This window comes from Bombyx mandarina, chromosome 09 (genome assembly GCF_030267445.1).
Source record: "Bombyx mandarina strain Sakado chromosome 09, ASM3026744v2".
NCBI lineage: Eukaryota > Metazoa > Arthropoda > Insecta > Lepidoptera > Bombycidae > Bombyx > Bombyx mandarina.
Genome location: NC_143216.1, coordinates 6,603,056 through 6,623,011, shown reverse-complemented (window position 1 = coordinate 6,623,011; position 19,956 = coordinate 6,603,056). Strand labels below are relative to the sequence as shown.

The following is a 19,956-nucleotide window of genomic DNA, read 5'->3' as shown; positions in this document are numbered from 1 at the left end:
ACCTTAACTAGTAGATGAGCTCATGGGGCTCAAACCTGACAACGTTGGTAACACGAACCCTAGCAAGAGCCGTGCTTCACAGAATCTACCACCCCATCGGAAACGTGACCCACTGAGAAGATCCGGCGAGAAACTCAGTGGGCTGTGTCTGAGGGTTAATTTACTCGTCGAGCCCTTCGTCGCAAGCGACGGGTTCGACGAGAACGATGACCGGTGTTTGAGGTACCTAATAGCACCGTTAGTGGATCGGGAGGATCCGAAATGACGTGTTTGGGGTGACGTCGACTGCTTTCCATTTTGTCCGTAGGATCGGGAATGTAGTTACCGGCGGCCACGATGAGAGGGTTCTCATGTCGTGCCGCTTAATCGAAGTGGGCTTCTAATTAATCAGTTGAGTCTTCATTATACCTAGTCTTGCATAAATACTGAGACGAAGGAAAAAGAAAAATCTATTGCAAATAACATTTATTACTTTTACAGTGTGTTAGTTTAATACATAAATATAAAACAATTTAAAGTATAAAAAGCTTATTCGAAGTGGTCTCCATGTACAACGTTAATTTAGACCTCAAATTATAATTATATGTATTATTTATTCTTCCTAATTATATTAATCCTAATCCAATTTTCCTGCCTAAACCTTATCTAACTTATATTTTCTGATTTGCTTTTTGCTTCCTAACCTTTATTTTGAAAGTGGCAAATAGCACTTGGTGTTGGGTCCAAAAAGAAAAAAAAAACCTAACATTATCATTATCAGAAGTGTCAGTGCCATAGATTATACACTGTCAGTGCAGTGCAGTCTTTATCAGTTATTAGACATAAACTAGGGGAGTCGTGCCTTTTCTAAATTCGTAACATATTAATTTAAATATTTTGTCCGCGATTGTAATATTTTAGATATGGCAGATAAACAGCCAAAGAACAAAGTTTGCATCGTTGGCTCGGGAAACTGGTGGGCAATTTTTTTATTAACATCCTAAAAATGCGAAATTCTATTTTACATCACCGAAGCACGGAACTAAGTGTATAACGTAAATGACCTTAAATGTTATGCTGATGACATAATATCGAAACGATGAAATCTCTGAAAAATGACAACATAAACATGCTCAAGAATATATTCCATTGTGGTCATTACTTGGTCATTATATACCTATTTACAATATTTTTACAGGGGTTCTGCTATTGCGAAAATTGTTGGTCGAAATGCTGCGAGTCTATCAAATTTTGAGGATAGAGTTACAATGTGGGTGTATGAAGAAATAATTGAAGGAAAGAAGTTAACTGAAATAATCAATGAAACTCATGAAAATGTTAAATACCTGCCTGGCCACAAATTGCCTTCTAATGTTGTAAGTAAAAAAAAGTTCATAAATAATACAACAATGAAATTTTACTGCTATTGTCTAAATAAGGATGTCAGGGGATTCTATTCTTACTGTTCTTACTATACTCAAAATGGAAATTGTAATAAACCCACACTGGATTCTATTTAGACAGATAGGCCATTGTATGCAAGTTGGTGTCTCAGAGGACTCATAGCTTTTTTAAGTATTTATTATGGTAATTACCTACAATCTCTGACCCACCTTGTTTCGGAAGTCAAGCAAACTTTTGTTGACACTATCAAGAAGCTGATTGAATAATTAAGGTGTTAACCTTATGTTTATGATTTTTATTTGATATTCTTAACTAAAACTTCACTAAAGCTTCTTAAAATTAGATATTGAAACTTTGTACTAAGAATCTTCAATGGAGGGTAAAGAAGAATCATTGCATATGATCAAACTGAAAATAGAAGAATTATTGGTAGTAAGGTGTCTTGTGGGCCAGATGGTATGTGAAAAAAATGATTTGTAGAAGCACATTGTCAATGGACACAGAAATCATAGATAGTAGCAACAAATTCTACTCTAGGAGGTTTAATGATAAAAAGGAGATAACATAATCATCTCAAATAACTCTTCAAAGTTCTTCAATGGTACAAATATATATGGGTGTTTACAATTGTAGACTAGACAAGTAGTTGGTACATACTCCCTGATTGCATGGAGGATTGGAACTATATTGATAGTAATTTATTCCCATTTAGTATACTAATAGATAATTTACCTCAACATGCCAGATTATCACTTTGATATCCTGACTACTTTACCGCATCATTATGCTTCAAGTCCTGGCTGTAGTCAGAAATTTTGGTAAAATTATTTGGCCTTCAGGTTGCATTTTATATATTCAATTCAAAAGAAGGCAATGCAAACAACATTTGAACAATACCTATATTGTATGTTGGAAGTTTCTGAAATAAAATTAACTTGCTAAAATTATTAAATTATTCACTGTCATAATGTTCCTCATTTCTATATATTCCTATATTATCCTATATATTCCTTGTTCCTATTACAAATTATAAGTAAACAAGTTGAACAATTATATTAAGAAGTACACAGAAAATACTGGTTACTAATTTGTTTAAAGGAATTTAAGATTGTTTTTAACTTTTTTTAAATTTACATTTATATTGCTTGGTTACCTATTTTAGAAATTATATATTGAACAATAGGTATTTACAGGTTGCTGTTCCAGATGTAGTTGAAGCTGCAAAAGATGCTGACCTTTTAATATTTGTGGTGCCTCATCAATTTGTCCGAACAATCTGCTCTACTTTGCTTGGAAAAATAAAGCCGACTGCAGCTGCTCTGTCTTTGATTAAGGTTAGAAACTAATTTTAATTAAACTACCCTCTGAATGAAATAATGTACCAAAATTTGGTACATTGTACCAAAACAATTATGTATTTAATAATTGCTTTATTCCAAACGTTGTTATCAGTGTGAAGTCGAAATTTGTTTAAACAAGTAATTATTTAATCAATTATAATTCTTAAAAAAAATATCGGCAATATATTCAAACATACAAGTGTATTTTTCACATTCCTTGCACACAATAGCTCATATTTTAATACTTAATTGACAGGGGTTTGATATAGCCGAAGGCGGTGGCATCGATCTTATATCACATATTATTACAAGATGCCTGAAAATTCCCTGTGCTGTATTAATGGGAGCCAATATTGCATCGGAGGTATGTGCCAAAAATTGTCACTTTATTTCATAGATGATGTTTTATTATTTTTTATATTTACTAATGTTTTATTTTTTACGTGTATATACTAAATTATATTAAAATAATATCGTTGGTTTCTACAGTAGTACGTCAATTTCACATTTATTATATTTAAATTTATTTATGTCTAAAACATGAAAAAATCCTTTAATAATATGAATTTTAAATATATTTTTCCAATTTAATCTCGCGTTTTTCATTGCCATTATATTATTTATGATGTCTCCAATACTTTGCAGTCACGGATGACCGTGACGACGAAAAATAAAAGTAGTTTTAATTATATTATTTAACGAAGGTTGCTGAGGAAAAATTCTGCGAAACGACCATTGGTTGTCGGGACGTAATGCTGGCTCCGTTAATGCGGGATATCATACAGACAGACTACTTCAGGGTCGTGGTGGTGGACGATGAGGATGCAGTCGAAATATGCGGAGCGTTAAAGGTCGGTACTTCTTAAATTAAAAAAAAACAACACATCGAGTGTTCCGTTTTCAAATCTGAAATACAAACTCACTCAAAAATGGCTTTTTAAATTTATTTTAAATTTCGTAGGCACTTGATATTTTGAATTTTTTGCCATGGTATTGATTGATATAAGTTCATGTCAAAGACTAAAAATGAATGCGAGAACTATTTATAATTTTGCGATAATCTTCTTTATTAAAACAATCTAATTATTGTTGTCCCGTTTACAAGAAAATCAAGGAGGATTTCGATATTCTGCAAATATCGCAAAACCATGTAACATATAATAGGCATTAAAAACCTCATTTAAACTTTTATTACAATTCTAATATCGTTTATTAGATATTCGTGTGTGTTTATGATTGTATTTCGATAATTAGAAACGATTGCGGTTAAGTGACAACAGTAATGTTAGTAAGACTATCATTGCCAGTGAGGTCATTTGGGGTAAAACTCTATGTACAATCAACACTGCAATCGACCGGTCCGTGGCTAGTTGGAATAGGTAGTGGAAACAAAAACTGCTGTCGTTAACGTATGGTTAACAACGTAGATTTTCTTTCTCTTGATACGCAGTGGATGAATGCAACACTAGTATAGATAAATTTTAATCTGGTACCAGGTGGTGTGCGCTAATAAAAAAATAGATCATATCAAACAAATCCTCGACGCACTCTCATAAAATAAATATACCATCAAATACTGCAATAGTAAAGACGTGGTCGAAATTTGGGACGTTCAATTTTGGACTACACTATTGTGTCTTGCATCGTAATGGATATATACTTGCCTAGCTCAAAATCATAAGGCTTTCTATTATCAGACCTTTATTTATAGTTTTTTTTTTTAAATTATTTCGCAAATGGTTCAACCAGTACCTTCTACTCAGTGTTAAATTTTTACCGGGGCCTATAGACATGACGCTTTGAGACACGAGGTTCAAGTCTACGGAATCCGGAACGCATTACTGCTTCCCGGCAGAGAAAGGGAGGAAGACCTGTGCGATACCCGTGCGCACAATACGCCCTGCCACTAGTAAGCCAAAATAACCAGGAAAGGTATGATAGGCGATTTTTTCTGGGTTTATATGCAAAAATTGAATGTGTCATTATCATTGCCACGTTATGTGAAATGTATCTATGTGGTATAGAACATTGTGGCAGTGGGTGCGGGTTTCGTGGACGGCCTCGGCTACGGTGACAACACAAAGGCTGCTGTCATCAGACTCGGTCTCATGGAGATGATCAAATTCGTTGATGTGTTCTACCCGGGAAGCAAGCTGAGCACGTTCTTCGAGTCATGCGGTGTCGCAGATTTAATAACGACCTGCTACGGTGAGTACATTACAAGTTTTAGTTGCTACTACTATTTGAGTCCCTCGGAAATCAAGATGCAGTTATAAGACCGACCCAAGATGCTTTGGGGTGATGGAAAATTAGAAGTAACCGTAGTGACTCGAGGAGGTCGGACTTGTGTTTTGATATTAATGGTTGCAAGAACTATTTGTCGTGTGAGATCCCTTTGCTCACACCATTCCATCTAGAGTGTTTTTCAATATCAAATTTAACCATAAAAACCATAGAAGACGGAAAGTGTGAAGAAAATAAAATTAGAAACAGTTTATTTCCTAAAAAGTCGTATGTGTAATAGCTTCGTCATTGAATATTCAACGTTTTTGTGTACTGTGGACTCTGGACCGTAACGATTTATTGCAATTCGACAGTAGGCGCGCTTATTTGTCTTCGTGAACGTAATAAAAGCGAAATTTTGCGAAACAAATTTTGTTTATCTTTTTTCGTACACGGACTGATGCAATAATTCACGATAAACTTGATAAATTACGCTTGATAACGTTTAGGTAGTATTGAAATTGATCTGTAACATGACATTTTAATTTATGACCAGTATCCTGATTTTTTCTAAATTTCGTCGATGCTTTCACAAAAAAAGCGGATAGTGAAACTAAAAAGTAATTATTTATATATTAATACGTGAAGCAAAAACTTTCAATCCCTTTTTACGAAAATTGCGCGGACGGAGGAGTATGAAATTTTCCACACTTATAGAGAATATAGAGAAGAAGTGCACAATGCTAATATTTTTTTAAAGTAATGCATAAAAGATACATTAAATCAATAAAGAAAACATTACACACACTACATACCATGTATTTGACACACACGCATGCATACTATTTATTGTCAAACTTTTGTTCTTGACGTCTTTGGTCAAATTGAGAATATTGTTTTTCTTTATTAATATTTTTTTATGGAGTAGCCTTGGCGAAATTTGTGATTATAGAAGTATAAAATACAATCATAATAGTGTACAAACTTACAATTCCAATTAATTATAGTCGAATTTCGACTACTGCGGGACCTCTAGTGAATATTAGAACGATATATTATTGTTAATATTTCGAACATTACGTTGTGATGTTCTATATGATTCGGTAAATACTAGAAGGGCCGTGATTTTGTTCACAAATCTAGTGTAATAAAATACTAACAATAATAATATTATTAGAAGTGGAAAGTTTTTAAAATATTCTAAATGCCAAAAATTATCTCGTTAGGCCATTGACGCATCAACATGAATAGGTTAATTTGTGATAATGAGCCATAGAAGTACTTAAAGTTTTGATAAGGGTACTATTTTATTTTCATTTGTTTTCGGGAGTCGTGTACATAATTGAAACTACTTTTACAGTTTAATCTCGGATTTCCTATTGTATATATGTGTGTATTGTATAATTTCCGACGTTTCCGATACTTTACCGATTTCGTGGTCACGGAGTCCGTAAATTGGTAAAGTAGTATTAAATTAGTGCAATGTTCTTCTTCATTTTTGCGAGAAATCACATTCTTAAATCGAGTACAAAATTAACGTTGCACGCTATTCACACGCAGAAGCTATGCTCCCGAATTAAGATTTGATCTATTTAATAATTATGATAAAATATGGTAAATTCATATTATATGCAGTGAAATACATTCCTATTCGTGTCAGGGCCTAATTTTCAGTTAACTATACGAATCGTCCTTTTAATAATAATTATTATATTTTTGAGAATTTCCTCTGCTCGAGGTCTGTATACAGAACTACCGGTTCGAAGCCCGCAGGAAATAAGTTGTAGTGAAAAAGGACTTTCCTGCCATAGTTACAATTGTTGATGTATGGAATACAAACATAAATAAATTTGTGTAATGTTTATATTGCAATTAAATATTGTATTTATTTGTAAATAATTATTTATCTCTGTGTACGAGCGTACGTACATATATGAATAATAAAATATTGATTACTAATTAAAATTAATCGTTGAAAGCATTGCGTAATCGAGTCCAAGGTACAGCGGTTGCGATAAAACGAATAGTCGTTTGCATTTCTTGACCTTACTGACTTAGCTCTTTACTTATAAACATAAATAATATATTGAATACATTTCTGTATGTAATTAAAGGCGGTAGGGCGTGTTGAGAACTGGTAGAGAACGTGGTAGAACACTTGAAACGTGTATGTAACCTATTATTTGCATGAAATAAAAGGCTTATTATTATTATTATTTTTAATAAAAATCAAACCCGCAAAATTATAATTTGCGTAATCACTGGTGGTAGGAGCTCTTGGGAGTCCGCACGGGTAGGTACCACCCCCCGCCTATTTCCGTCGTGAAGCAGCAATGCGTTTCGGTTAGAAGGGTGGAGTAGCCGTTGTAACTATACATGAGACCTTAGAACTTGTATCTCGAGGTGGGTGGCGCATTTACGTTGTAGATGTCTATGGGCTCCAGTAACCACTTAACACCAGGTGGGCTGTGAGCTCGTCCATCCATCTAAGCAATCACAAAAAAAAAACGCGTCCGCCTATAAAGCAGTCCATATTCCAATGCGATTGTGTTATTTGTGGCATTTATGTTGCAGTGTGTTCCGGAAAACTTATAATTTTTTTTTATTGCCCTTGTAGACAGACGAGCATACGGCCCACCTGATGGTGAGTGGTTACCGTTGCCCATGGACTTCAGCAATGCCAGGGGCAGAGCCAAGCCGCTGCCTACTATAATTAGAATAGATTTTACGTGAACTCGCCTGTCCAGTGACGCCAATAAACTAACACATAATATAATTAAAAGAAAACTTCTAAGTTTGGTGTTAGGCCGCACGGGCAGGCGCCATCTTGTCTATTGTTGCCGCGAAGCAGTTATATGTTTTGCTGTAGCAGTCCTCAAACAGTACAATTGAGGCTTTCCCTTATTTTCAGGGGGCAGAAATAGACGAGTTGCCGAAGCATTTGTTAAAACAGGACGGTCAATAAAAGAGTTGGAAGACGAAATGCTTAACGGTCAGAAACTACAAGGTCCTATCACCGCGGAGGAAGTTAACCATATGCTCGCTAATAAAAATATGGAAAACAAGTGAGTATTTCATTAAGTTATATAATATGAAACGGTAACTAGTTGAACAGAAAATGAATCGATAATGTATAATTGAGTCAGCATATTTTAATTGGCTTCGAGAAGTGGAAAAATATGGTATTGCCGAATTAAGTAAATTTATTAAACTAAATGAATAACAACAACACAAAAGTCGAAAATATAATATTGATTTTTTTTAGATATAATGATCAAGATTAAATCGCAATGGGAATTAAAACTTTTTTATTTAAATTTCAAATTTCGATTCTAAGTTACGTGTTCAATCACAAGTATATAAAACAATAGTTTTTAGATATATAAATCTTTACACTTCTGTGTTTTGCAGGCTCTTTATAGTAGCGCAATCTTATTGAAATGGTACAAATGACCGACAGCTAATATTCATGGTCATCGAAAATAACTCGCTCGCACTCTCTTATATAATCGATACGTACGCATCGCGTTGAACATTACACGCGACTGTAAAGTGGCTTAACGTTAAATCGAAATGCTTTCTGCAAAATTTCTTATTTTATAATAAGTATTTTTGTGTACCGTAAAATTATCCCCAGAGTATGAACGTTTAGTGGATATTTATTTAAAAATATTTTTCGACTGTTCAACATTGTATTGTTATAGTTCAGCTAAAATTGTATCTCTTGGCGGGTATCCACGTCCCGGTTGAAGCCAACGACGACTTTAATTGAAGCATTTCGCTGCGTTACCGCGTTTTGCTGTTTTATCACGATACAATACGCGATAGCCTTGTGATGTAATTATAATTAAATAATACGATATCTTATGTTTAATTGTTTTTCTGGTTCACAAAAATACGAGAGTATTCTGGCTTGCTTCATTGGCTAGAATGTTGTATAAATAATGCAACGCAAGAATTATGATAAAAAAATATAATTATCTGTAAATATTTTTAGGATTTCCATATTATTATTCGGATTGATAAATCCCTGAGGAGATTATTATTCACTTAAATAATAATAACAACGGTTTTAATCGACATACTCTTGTAATCGCTTAGGTCACGACTAATTGATTGATGTTGTGTTGTTTAAAAGTTGATTGTCCTTATTTATAAACTCTTGCTAAATTTTTATCAATTGTCTATCAAAAAATAGCATATTTTTCACTCGCAAATAGAATTTATCGATTCATAAATAACATGAAATGATTTACAGGTGCCTTTCAATTAAATACTGCATAGAACTAGTTCAAGCATAGTATAAATGTTTATCGAAATCGCGGGGTTGATTCTTTTATATGGACACGGAAGTTGTTTTAGCTTGTTCACAAGATAAGACGGCCTGTGTACTTATATCGATCGATGCGACCATGCCGGGCTTCAAGTAACAGTGGCCAGTAACATTTTTTTCTAGGGTACCTAATACTAAACACGGAGTCACGAAAATCTTTAATGTAAAAAGAAAAGCATTATTAAGGATAATTAAAAATAACTCAAACTTGTGTTATTTTACGTAATTATAATTTGCGTAATTCCTGCTGGTAGGACCTCTTGTGAGTCCGCACGGGTAGGTACCACCGCCCTGCCTATTTCTGCCGTGAAGCAGTATTGCGTTTCGGTTTGAAGGGTGAGGCAGCCGTTGTAACTACACTGAGACTTTAGAACTTTTATCTCAAGGTGGGTGGCGCATTTACGTTGTAGATATCTATGGGCTCCAGTAACCACTTAATACCACGTGGGCTGTGAGCTCGTCCACACATCTAAGCAATAAAAAAAACCTAATTATTAGTGGGACGTAGTATGAACCCTCCTAAGTAGATACCGCCATCCTGTCTGTTGTTATTGCGAAGCTGTTGTACGATTCGCTTGGATGAGTTCTAGTCACAAGTCTCTTATCCGACCGCGACGGTGCCACGCAAAGCCGCCTTCGTCCGAAACATGTCGGATCCCCTGGATTCACTCGCTGCGCTTTTAGGTCTCTCAAGCACCGGTCATCGCCCTCGTCGAACTCGTCGATTATGACGAAGAGTACGACGAGCGAACTAACCCATAGACACAGCCCACTGAGTTTCTCGCCGGATTTTCTCAGTGGGTCCCGATTCCGATCCGGTGGTAGATTCTGCGAAGCTTTTGCTAGGGTTAGCCTAATTCTCAGTTTGAGCCCGTGAGCTCACCTACCCGTCCGGGAGTAGCTGGAATAGCCTCTTGGGCTAACAACGAATAGGTAGTGAAAAAGTAATCACAAGTTACACAATATAATTATACTTCATGTTTATATTTATTGGTGCAAATATTGGAATATTTCTCCAGTCTCAGAAACCCATGTTTGCTTTACGAAACTACTTATTACTCTTTATCTCAGTCTATTAGAGGCTGGACAATCAGTAACGTGATACTTTGAACCTTGAGATTGCTTGTGATATTACTTACTACTACTACTACTCCAAACCCACGTCTCCGTACTTACGTGGCGGCATTCGCGTCAACGAGCTTCGGCTCTAGTACTCATCTACAATAGATATGCCGGTGACTACCCACCTAATGCGTTAAGAATAATATACTTATTTCTGAGCACATTTTAATTATGTTTTCGTTGATCGGCTGTATGTATGGTAAGCTTTTGTGTAAGGCGAAAAAAAACAACAGGCAGATATTCTCTTTTTTTATTGCTTAGATGTGTGGACGAGCTCACAGTCCACCTGGTGTTAAGTGGTTACTGGAGCCCATAGAAATCTACGACGTAAATGTGCCACCCATCTTGAAATATAAGTTCTAAGGTCTCAAGTATAGTTACAGCGGCTGCCCCACCCTTCAAATCGAAACGCATTACTGCTCCACCGCAGAAATAGGTAGGGTGGTGGTACCTACCCGCGCGGACTCACAAGAGGTCCTACCACCAGTAATGCCTTATTGGAAAGGAAAAATTCTTACAGTCACGACACGAGTTAAAATATGTAATTGTCTGCGATTTCAGGTTCCCTTTGTTCACTGCGGTGTTCCGCATCTGTCGCGGAGAACTTAAACCGAACGATTTTATTGATTGCATTCGCAGTCACCCGGAACACATGTAAGACACAAATCACCTTGCATCCGCTTCCTTTTCTGCCTAGCTTCTAGTCTAAACTATAATTAGAGGCTGTTTAATTACATTCCTATAACTTATTATGTAAATAACATATTGTCTATGTATGTTTATTTTACAGGGTGCTAGTACTTAGATGTAAAACATTGTTTGTATTAAAATGTAATGTGTAACTAATTAAATGATTGCGACGTTGATACCTTGCCGATCCATCGTGTGTGACCGTTATATCGGCTATGTACTATATACACTGACGCTTTCATTTATTAACTATAATTGTTTGGCATAAATATGTTGATTACAAAGAGAATTTATTTAGTTAGAACATTATGAAGAATTGTATATATTTATCGAGATACTAAAATTGGTTGAATGACATATTTTATGCCGGTAGTGATTGTCGTTTCCCGTTGCTATAACACATTGCCGGTATTAAATAAATATTAGTGTTGTGTTATATTTATTATCTGTCCGCTAAGCTAACAAATTTCATAATTTTGGATACCGTTATCGGCTTTAGGCTCGTAGTTCCAGATTAATGAACATATTCGAGTGGTAGCTTGTTGAGATAAAGTATATCGATGTTGATGTAAAGTCTGGTGCGGGTATTATCTATGTATATAAATCTATATAGTAAAATAATATAATAGTACTCTCCTTTTCCTGTTCTTCAATTTTATCTCGATTTATTTTCATAAATATCTTTAAGTAAAAATTAATTAATATGCACATAATATTGTTTTGCACCTTAACTAGTACAATAAACGAATACTTATGAAAGTATATAGTTTCTAACAGAATTTTTTTATTAAAACAAATAAATATATTTTAGAGTTGTATTTTTATTATTAACATTACTACCTTTCCTTCTCTCTGCTAATTAAGTTCTCTTGTTTCCCGTCTGTTTTCACTCTCATTTCATAATTTTCAGATTTGGTCCAAAGAACATTAGTATTTATTAAAATGAACAAAGAAACAAATATTCTTTCGCTTGCTGTTCTGTTTTTCCTGTTACCTTTTCTTACTTTTGTGGTGTTGACGCAGCATAAACTGCATACATGTTTCTATGCTTTCTGCAATGTATCGTTTTTTTTAGTACGCCATATTATGATTTTGGTGGCAGTAGATTTTTATGTTTTGTCGTATCATCAAATTATTGTGCATGTTTTTTTTTTTTTAAAAAATCAGTCGTACTTAGTTTGATTTTGTGTGTTTATTTTGTGTAAAAAGTTTTCTTTCAAAAAAAGTTTCAATTTAATAATAAAATAATCTAATAAACGAATGGAATAAGATAGACGTGGTTTTACCTATAGACATGCGCTGGTAAATGGTTAATTTATAATAGAAGTGAAAAAAAGAAACAACCATAAGTCCGAAATAATAAATATTTATATATTTAAAGAATTGTTTAGCCGACTTAACCTAATAGGTGTATGGCTCTAATAAATAATAAAAAAAAACAAAGAATTGTTGATGTTAATTTCAGTAATATTGTAAGAGTTTCAATGTGACAACGAAGGCTGGACTTGAGTCAGAGGCGGATTATCCATAAGGCAAACTAGGCATGTGGTTACAAGGGGCGCGCGAGCTCAGAATTTTTAAACAAATAAAGAAAATAATATATCGACGATTAAGAACTAAATGCTGATCTATAATCTAAATCTATAATAGATTATTCCTATTTGGCATATTTCCCAGAGCAGAGAGGAATCATGAATTTCGATGTTCGTTCTGTCGTCCCTCTTGATTTCTTCACACTTAAGTATAACGTCATATTTCATTCGCGCATTAGCGTAAGTACAAGGGTCCTGGTCTACTAAAGTGTAGGGTTTGATGATACAACGTCATCGTAATTGCAAAAACAACTAGTTAAGTATTGTGATCATGGTCATTTATGGCCGGTACAGAGGCGCCGTTAAAGTCATTGCCTAGGGCGCTCTGGACCTTTAATCCGCCACTGACTTGAGTGTATATGATTGTACAACAATGGAGACATTTTCATTCTATTTTTTATTTGAAGACAGGCTGAGAACATTGGAGACAAATATGAGACTATGGTCTCACAATATAATTGAAACTAAAACTTCCAATTTTAAACAACTATCGCATGATTTCATAATAATTTAATTTTACAAGTAGGTATTTTTAAAGTGAGGTTATATCTAGTAGACTTTATGTAATCCAAAGGTCATTTCGCATGATATTGTCTTAAGTTTTCTTGGAGTACTTATTGACATTTAAAAATAATATGAAATAACGTTCATCTTATCCTATTCGTTTGATGTGATAGTTATGATTGCAATCACTACATCGTTACAGATTTTGTTCCTTCAGTAACGTTGTCGTTTTTTTTACTAACATTTTAGGAAACTGCCCTTGGTCAAATGTTCACTGTGACCCGACTGAGCTGCCTCTACCGAGTGTCTCTTCACTCCACCTGCACTTATCATCAGCTATTCCACAAAATGCATTTATTTTGTACACGCAGCGAAGAACACAGTTTTGAAAAAGTATATCACGGCCCGCTTAACACTAAACATATCAATAACAAGTCAGATGACCCATTTTGAACTATTGCATTGAAGATGCACGTATCATCTTATTGCTTTTGTACATTTGACTTCATGACTTTTTATTGCCAATTAATCCACACTTATTATACTACTTCTTTTTGTTTTGTTTTGTTTAGAGTAATACTTGTCGTGTACCGTTACCACCCGCTATGGTAGAAATATGTACCAGTAAGTGTTGGTATGATTAGTGTTAAATTAATAGGCAAATAAATTGAGTGCTTGATTTGTGAATAGTCTCACGTTATTCCTTCGGCTGTTAAATTTTATTAAGACTATAAAATATAGTTAGAAAATACAAAGTTATTAAAAACTGTGTCCTTAGCTGAAATGGCTTTGTTATCATTTAATCACGATCCGTGTTTTCTTTTGGCCGGTTTATAGAATATTCTAAAAATATCTCTTATGAGTTTTTTATTTTACTTTATTATTAAAGATCAATGTAACGCCTTACAATACGGTTTTGACAATGTACGTTTTGTCGTTACATACTAGCTTAGGGAAATTAAGTACCTAAAATAGCTTTAGTGTTTTGTACTAATAATAGTTACTATTATCAGTCAATTTGTAGTAATGACGTTAGGACGTTAAAAAGTCTCATAAACTAGTCTTAAGACAAAAATTGTTATGTATCATATGTTCGATTTTTTTTAATTATTAAATAAAACATGGTGCGCGTGAAACTTGGTGCACGTGAAAGTGAAACTTCTTTTGCGGTTTGTGGTTTTTGTCATTTTTCGTCCATATATCAAATTTCTCCAAAAACGACCTAGCTCGTTTTGTCCTTTCCCACTCTCCACGGTTCGCGAGACGCCATCTATTTTCTCACTTTTGCTCTTCCTAATCCTATCTTTTCTGTCTATCTGTAGTGAATCTGTCGCGAGTTAAATGTTACTCTCAACGCGCCTATAGAAGTTTCACGTCAAAAAAAAAAAATAATAATATAGAACTTCGTTAAGAAATTTTGCAGCATTAAATCCATTCTCATCATGAACAAAGTGATATGTATATCATAATTTGCCATATTAAATGAATTCTGTGATTTTAATGTTTCATTTGAGTAATGCTGAAAACAGAAGCCTTAACGATCGAATTTATATTTTATTTGTGGTATTAGATTCGTTATTTTTTTTTCAGGATACGGATAGTTAGAAAGTCCCATTGCTGTATATGCTAAAATTACAAAGGTAAATCGTAATGATTAATGGTGTTGTTAAAGGCTTCTGTTTAAACGGATATGCTTATAAAATTAACACAGGTCGACACTGCTACACGAATAGTTACCGAACATTTACTAAACTGTCGTCCATAAAAAGATCGTTTTGCACATAGACTTAGTTCCGTTAGGTACATCATGTTGTACATTCTGTATTCAGCTATGAAGTTTTCATCTAACTTGAAAATGTGTTTTGTGCTCTACATACATACTATACCTAATTGTTTTATTAACCATGGTGAGTATAGTTTTATATTGCTTCGAATGAGATTCGCTTTGGTTTTAAGAATTGAGCTACCTAATAATTTCATATCTGAGAAGATAATAATGCGTCAAACTCTTTATAACATTAAGTGAACGAGTATTTTTCTCAGTTCTATTTGTATGAAGTAGAAATTATCAACAACTCTATAAAAGTGGCGGTATTTTCTACAAATGTTCAGTTATTGGGAAGTTTTAATGAGTTTACGCATTGTCCTTTAATTTTTTAAGGTTTACTTTATCTTTACATGAATTATGGTACCCCATCGTATTTATTCTTATTTATCATATTTTTACTTTCAGGATAAAAGTCAACCTCAAATAATCGCGTTCTGGTATAGTAGATTGATCACTGTTAATTAGATAGCTGTTTTTGTGCAATTCGTTCACATTTGAATATGTCCCACCGTTACAGTAGTTTAATTTGTATGTCACTAAAAGGTACGTATTTAAAGATTTTAAACTCTGCATATAGGTAATGCAAATCAATAACAGAAAAAACCCAAGAAAGTGTGTCCGTTTTCACTGTAATAATATTATGTAGGTACGTCTTAGGTTTAAAGTTCTGCCGTTCGTAATTACCTAGTTATTATTATAAAATGTTATTACTAAACTTTGCAATGTAATTATTCATCGACTCGTTAATTTCACTGCCGTAATATGAACGAATAATTGAATGGATGATATACCTACTCAATGTAACAAATACCTACCTTTGTAAATCTTCAAATAACATACAGGTTTAATCGTAGATTTGGATCTTGGTCATTCTTGGTTAACTATTGTTTGATAATTTAAAAATAAAACTAATCTTCGAATTAACTATGTTTTTTATTTATTAAAAAGCTATCCTCCATCTTGTGCTATTTACAATCATTTATCCAAACTTAAATATAATCTAGTCAGGTACCAACGATAACTTTTGCCCGTTTTTCAACAGCCAAATTTTTTATATAGCCATTGTAGAAGTCTAAAGCAGATATTTCCTTTTTTCCTACAATTCTAAGTGACTTAAAATAAATATATTTCCGATCTTTACACAATATTCTTATTGCATCTCTTTTCTTACAATATTCTACAGTACCTACTGGGCTATGCAAATTTTCTTCTGTGTCTTCATCACTCAAAAAAGCATTGAATAGTTTCAAATGTTTATCTTTATACTTTGTTGATAGAGCATACAATCCATAAATTGCTCTATACAAGTTATAAATATCTATAGAAGTCATTTGTGCCCAATTCACTTCACTTATACTCTTGTTGATTTTCTTTGCTGGAACATTTTTTCTGTTTAATTCTTATCAAATGGATTCTTAATAAACATACTGGTTTATGAAATTGAATTATTTTAACATACCTGACTGGGGTTATCTTTTAGCCATTAGGTTATAACTATTCATAAAATGCTAAAAGAAATAACAATGGTTATGGTTAAAAGATAACCCCAATCAGGATTAACAAAGCTCATACAAACTATATTAGTTCATCTAAATAGATTAGACTATTTTGTTACTATATTTTTTTGTTAAATTCATTTATTTATTTGCCTGAATACTTAAAAAATTTATCGACGCAAATTTTGCTAAATGATTCTAGAGACAATACAAACGTGAATGCCATCAGTAATCCTGAGATAGGAAGTTGAATCCTGACTAAACACCGATAAAGTCTATCAGGGAAAGCAGCTTGTCATTGACGAAATCAGCATTCAGAGCTCATGTAGTATTTTTGAATAGTAGAAACTAAGTTTACTATTATATAATAGATCATAAATATAATTAGTATGTAAACCTCTTCATTTCACTCTACTTACCGTATGTAACACCCTCTTCACTTTGTGGTTTTGCATTTTCAATACTCTTTGGTAATGTACTTATGCATTCTACAAGCATTTCAGCACCAATATCCGACAATTGTTTGGTGAGTTCTGGTAGTTTTATATTTTTAGATACGGGTACTTTTCTTTGACTTATTATTTCTCCTAAAATAAACTGATCATTTTGACAAAGTAAAAAACAATCTTAATGTGCAATATAAACAGTTCAGATAATTAAAGCTCTCATATTTATATACGTTACGGACTCAGAACTGTATGGAATGCATTAATGAACTTGATATTGTTTAGTATTTGAAAAATCACTTAATTTACCTGTCCACAGATAATTGAGATAGTCCCTTTTGTCATCTAGTAGCAACCAACGATTTTTATAATAAAAAAATAAAAAACTAAATTTATCTGATTTAATACAATCCTGTTCTTAATAACAGTTTTATTACATATTATGAAATTTTTTTTTTTAAACCACAACTTTTTGGAACGTACATTTATTAACAGTTTCAATTAAAACGCTGACATGCAATGTTAGAGGTACACTTCATAGCCTTTGACTGATGAAGTTCATGCCTACCCAACAAGATCCAAACTTTTTACAATGTATATTCAGTGTAAGAAAAAAAGCAATATAACTTTCAGTTGTTTTTATTGGGCAAGCTAAAGACCAATACGGAAGTTTTGTTTTATCCAAACAAACAAGATTATAAGATAAATTTCATGTTCAAGGATTTCAAGCTAAACTGACTAAGTTCAGCAGTTGGAAGTCTGTAGACTGATATAATGCTAAATAATTGTATTACTATAATCTTACCCACATCAAAAATATCCGCTTTTATTTTCATAAGAGTAACTCCAGTAATTTCATCTCCATGGAGTAATGTATAAATTATTGGAGCTGCTCCACGCCACCTCGGCAATAAGCTTGGATGGACATTTACCATACCTCTTTAAAAAAATACTAATAAATATCTTGAGTGTTTTATAAAATCTAGATGAATTAAATATGTACTAAAAGTTAATACTTACAAAGGAAATTTCTTGAGAAGATCTAATTTTATCAAATGGCCAAATGCTACAATTAAACCCATATCGTATTCTGCTGGTTGTAAGTCCTGGAGGGGCCATCGCACAGTTTTTATGTTTTCGGATTGGGCATACTTTTCAATTTCTAGTTTAGTTGTAGAACTATTATTGGTAACCAAATCCAGGCAATTAGTTGTTTTCTGGATTTTCCTAGAAGAAATCTTTTAGTAGATTTTGATAAAAATTCGTTCAATGTAAAAATAGAATTAAATTACCTTAACATTTAAAACTTACATTAATTCATTCACTTTTCGTAAGCTACTTAGAGCTATAGAGTCTGATCCAAAGAAAAGGAATTTGTAAGATTTCTTGGTATGAATTTGTTTGAAAAGTATGTGATTTTGTCTTATAATTTTGTTTAATATTGGAATATAGAGGTTAGGGAACATTGTTGATTGCAGTTAACAATGTGTGACATTGACCATAGATTATACACTTAATATATTTGAGACATTGACAATTTCATTTTGTTCTAGTAGTTCTACTTTTCTATCTGGTAAGGCAAAGGCTATCATTCATCTAATCTTTTTTTTAAATAAAATGGAGCGAAATGAAATATAGTTGATTAATTTGAAACATTAATCAATTGACATGAAATTAAATTAAACTAGATGATTGGGGATAAAATATTATCTCAGTAAAATTGTGGTTATTTACTGATACTTTTTCAGTAGATTTTTTGGAAGATCTCGAGAAGCTACGTTCAGCGGCTTTCTTTTATTTTCCTACGTTTGCCCATTTTCACAGATATTAAACAGTTAATAAACCATCGTTATTACATATAAACATGAAGAGACAATAAATTAACAAAATAGAATTATTTACGCCAAAAAGTCTCATTTTATGGTTTGCCAGTAACAAGAAAAGGTATCTTAAGACACCAATAAAAATAATACTAAATCGAACCTAATTGATGGAGGCTATAAACACAAAAGAAACTGTTTTACTGGTAGTAGGACCTTTTGAATCCGCACGGGTAGGTACCACCATTCTGCCTATTACTGCCGTGAAGAAGTAATGCGTTTCGGATTGAAAGGTAGCCGGTGTAACTATACTGAGACCTTATATCTTGTATCTCAAGGTGGGTGGCGCATTTACGTTGTAGATGTCTATGGGCTCTAGTAACCACTTAATACCAGGTGGGCTGTGAGCTCGTCCACCCAACTAAGCAATTAAAAAAAAAACCTTTTTTTAGAACGTAACCTATTGAAAGCTATTGAATTGCAATAAAATTGGCATTGCTTCTTTCTGTCCATTTGCGATGGTGCCTTGAGTAACTTCTTACTATGAGGTGGACCGCCTACGTACAAAATTATTGTTTAACAAGACTTATCATCCTGCTATGACTTACCTATCGTCTTGCTCATTTTTGCAGTAAAGAGTCATACGTTCCGGTATGAAGGTATGGCACCGGTTCTGCAATAAAATTGAAACTTCGACATTATTTCTCAAAATGGGTGATGGCATTCACGATGAGATGTGTGCCGGCTTCGGTAACCACATAACACTAGGTGAGCCAAACAATCGTTTACCCATCTTTTCACCCTAACCTTAACAGAAAAATGTTTATCATGCTACCAATGAGGCTAAAAAAATAATTAAAATTTACTATGGCAGTCGTTCGTAAGGACATTTAACTCGCTACCTAAGCCGGTCGCCTTAGAGGCTATGCCAGCGTCACCGAGCGAGTAGGTGATCTCACGGGGCTCTAGCCTGGTGACGTTGCTAACACTAGTCTCAGTAAGAGCTGTGCTTCGCAGAATCTACCACCGGATCGGAAACGCGACCCACTGAGAAAATCCGGCGAGAAACTCAAAGGGCTGTTTCTGTTTATTAAATTACTCGCCGAACACTTCGTCGCAACCGATGGGTTCGACGAGAACTGTGACCGATCGTTAGGACACGTATCTACGTATTTAATA

General features: G+C 33.7%; 2 protein-coding genes across 6 annotated transcripts; one reads left to right on the top strand and one right to left on the bottom strand.

Annotated features, from left to right (window-relative positions):
* The first annotated feature begins 756 nt into the window (after nt 1-756).
* Nucleotides 757-15,939, top strand: Gpdh1 (Glycerol-3-phosphate dehydrogenase 1). Of its 4 annotated transcripts, XM_089729725.1 has the most exons (10): nt 758-955; nt 1,178-1,355; nt 2,577-2,717; nt 2,980-3,087; nt 3,428-3,574; nt 4,748-4,931; nt 7,858-8,011; nt 10,963-11,055; nt 14,778-14,827; nt 15,421-15,939. In XM_089729725.1, exons 1-9 carry the CDS (start codon nt 903-905, stop codon nt 14,815-14,817), a joined length of 1,098 nt encoding a protein of 365 aa, XP_089585851.1. In that variant the 5' UTR covers nt 758-902; the 3' UTR covers nt 14,818-14,827; nt 15,421-15,939. The 4 variants fall into 4 exon arrangements, with proteins under 4 accessions (XP_028030901.1, XP_089585851.1, XP_028030902.2 ...); XM_028175100.2 differs by lacking the exons at nt 14,778-14,827; nt 15,421-15,939 and adding an exon at nt 13,437-14,682 and having other exon boundaries at nt 757-955; XM_028175101.2 differs by lacking the exon at nt 14,778-14,827.
* Nucleotides 15,930-18,453, bottom strand: LOC114243570 (methionyl-tRNA formyltransferase, mitochondrial). Of its 2 annotated transcripts, none has more exons than XM_028175102.2 (5): nt 18,269-18,453; nt 17,978-18,184; nt 17,763-17,896; nt 16,931-17,098; nt 15,930-16,390 (listed from the first exon to the last, which is right to left on the bottom strand). In XM_028175102.2, exons 1-5 carry the CDS (start codon nt 18,421-18,423, stop codon nt 16,020-16,022), a joined length of 1,035 nt encoding a protein of 344 aa, XP_028030903.2. In that variant the 5' UTR covers nt 18,424-18,453; the 3' UTR covers nt 15,930-16,019. The 2 variants fall into 2 exon arrangements, with proteins under 2 accessions (XP_028030903.2, XP_089585852.1); XM_089729726.1 differs by having other exon boundaries at nt 18,250-18,374.
* Nucleotides 18,454-19,956: the final 1,503 nt, after the last annotated feature.

Excerpts from the sequence above, each read along its gene's own strand:
- Gpdh1 (XM_089729725.1), top strand. The coding sequence starts at position 903 with ATGGCAGATAAACAGCCAAAGAACAAAGTTTGCATCGTTGGCTCGGGA. Across the intron at positions 956-1,177 it reads ATCGTTGGCTCGGGAAACTG|GGGTTCTGCTATTGCGAAAA; the intron begins GTGGGCAATTTT and ends ATATTTTTACAG. Across the intron at positions 1,356-2,576 it reads ACAAATTGCCTTCTAATGTT|GTTGCTGTTCCAGATGTAGT; the intron begins GTAAGTAAAAAA and ends AGGTATTTACAG.
- LOC114243570 (XM_028175102.2), bottom strand. The coding sequence starts at position 18,423 with ATGTTCCCTAACCTCTATATTCCAATATTAAACAAAATTATAAGACAA. Across the intron at positions 17,099-17,762 it reads AGCGGATATTTTTGATGTGG|GAGAAATAATAAGTCAAAGA; the intron begins GTAAGATTATAG and ends AGTTTATTTTAG. Across the intron at positions 16,391-16,930 it reads TGAAGAGGGTGTTACATACG|CAAAGAAAATCAACAAGAGT; the intron begins GTAAGTAGAGTG and ends AAAATGTTCCAG.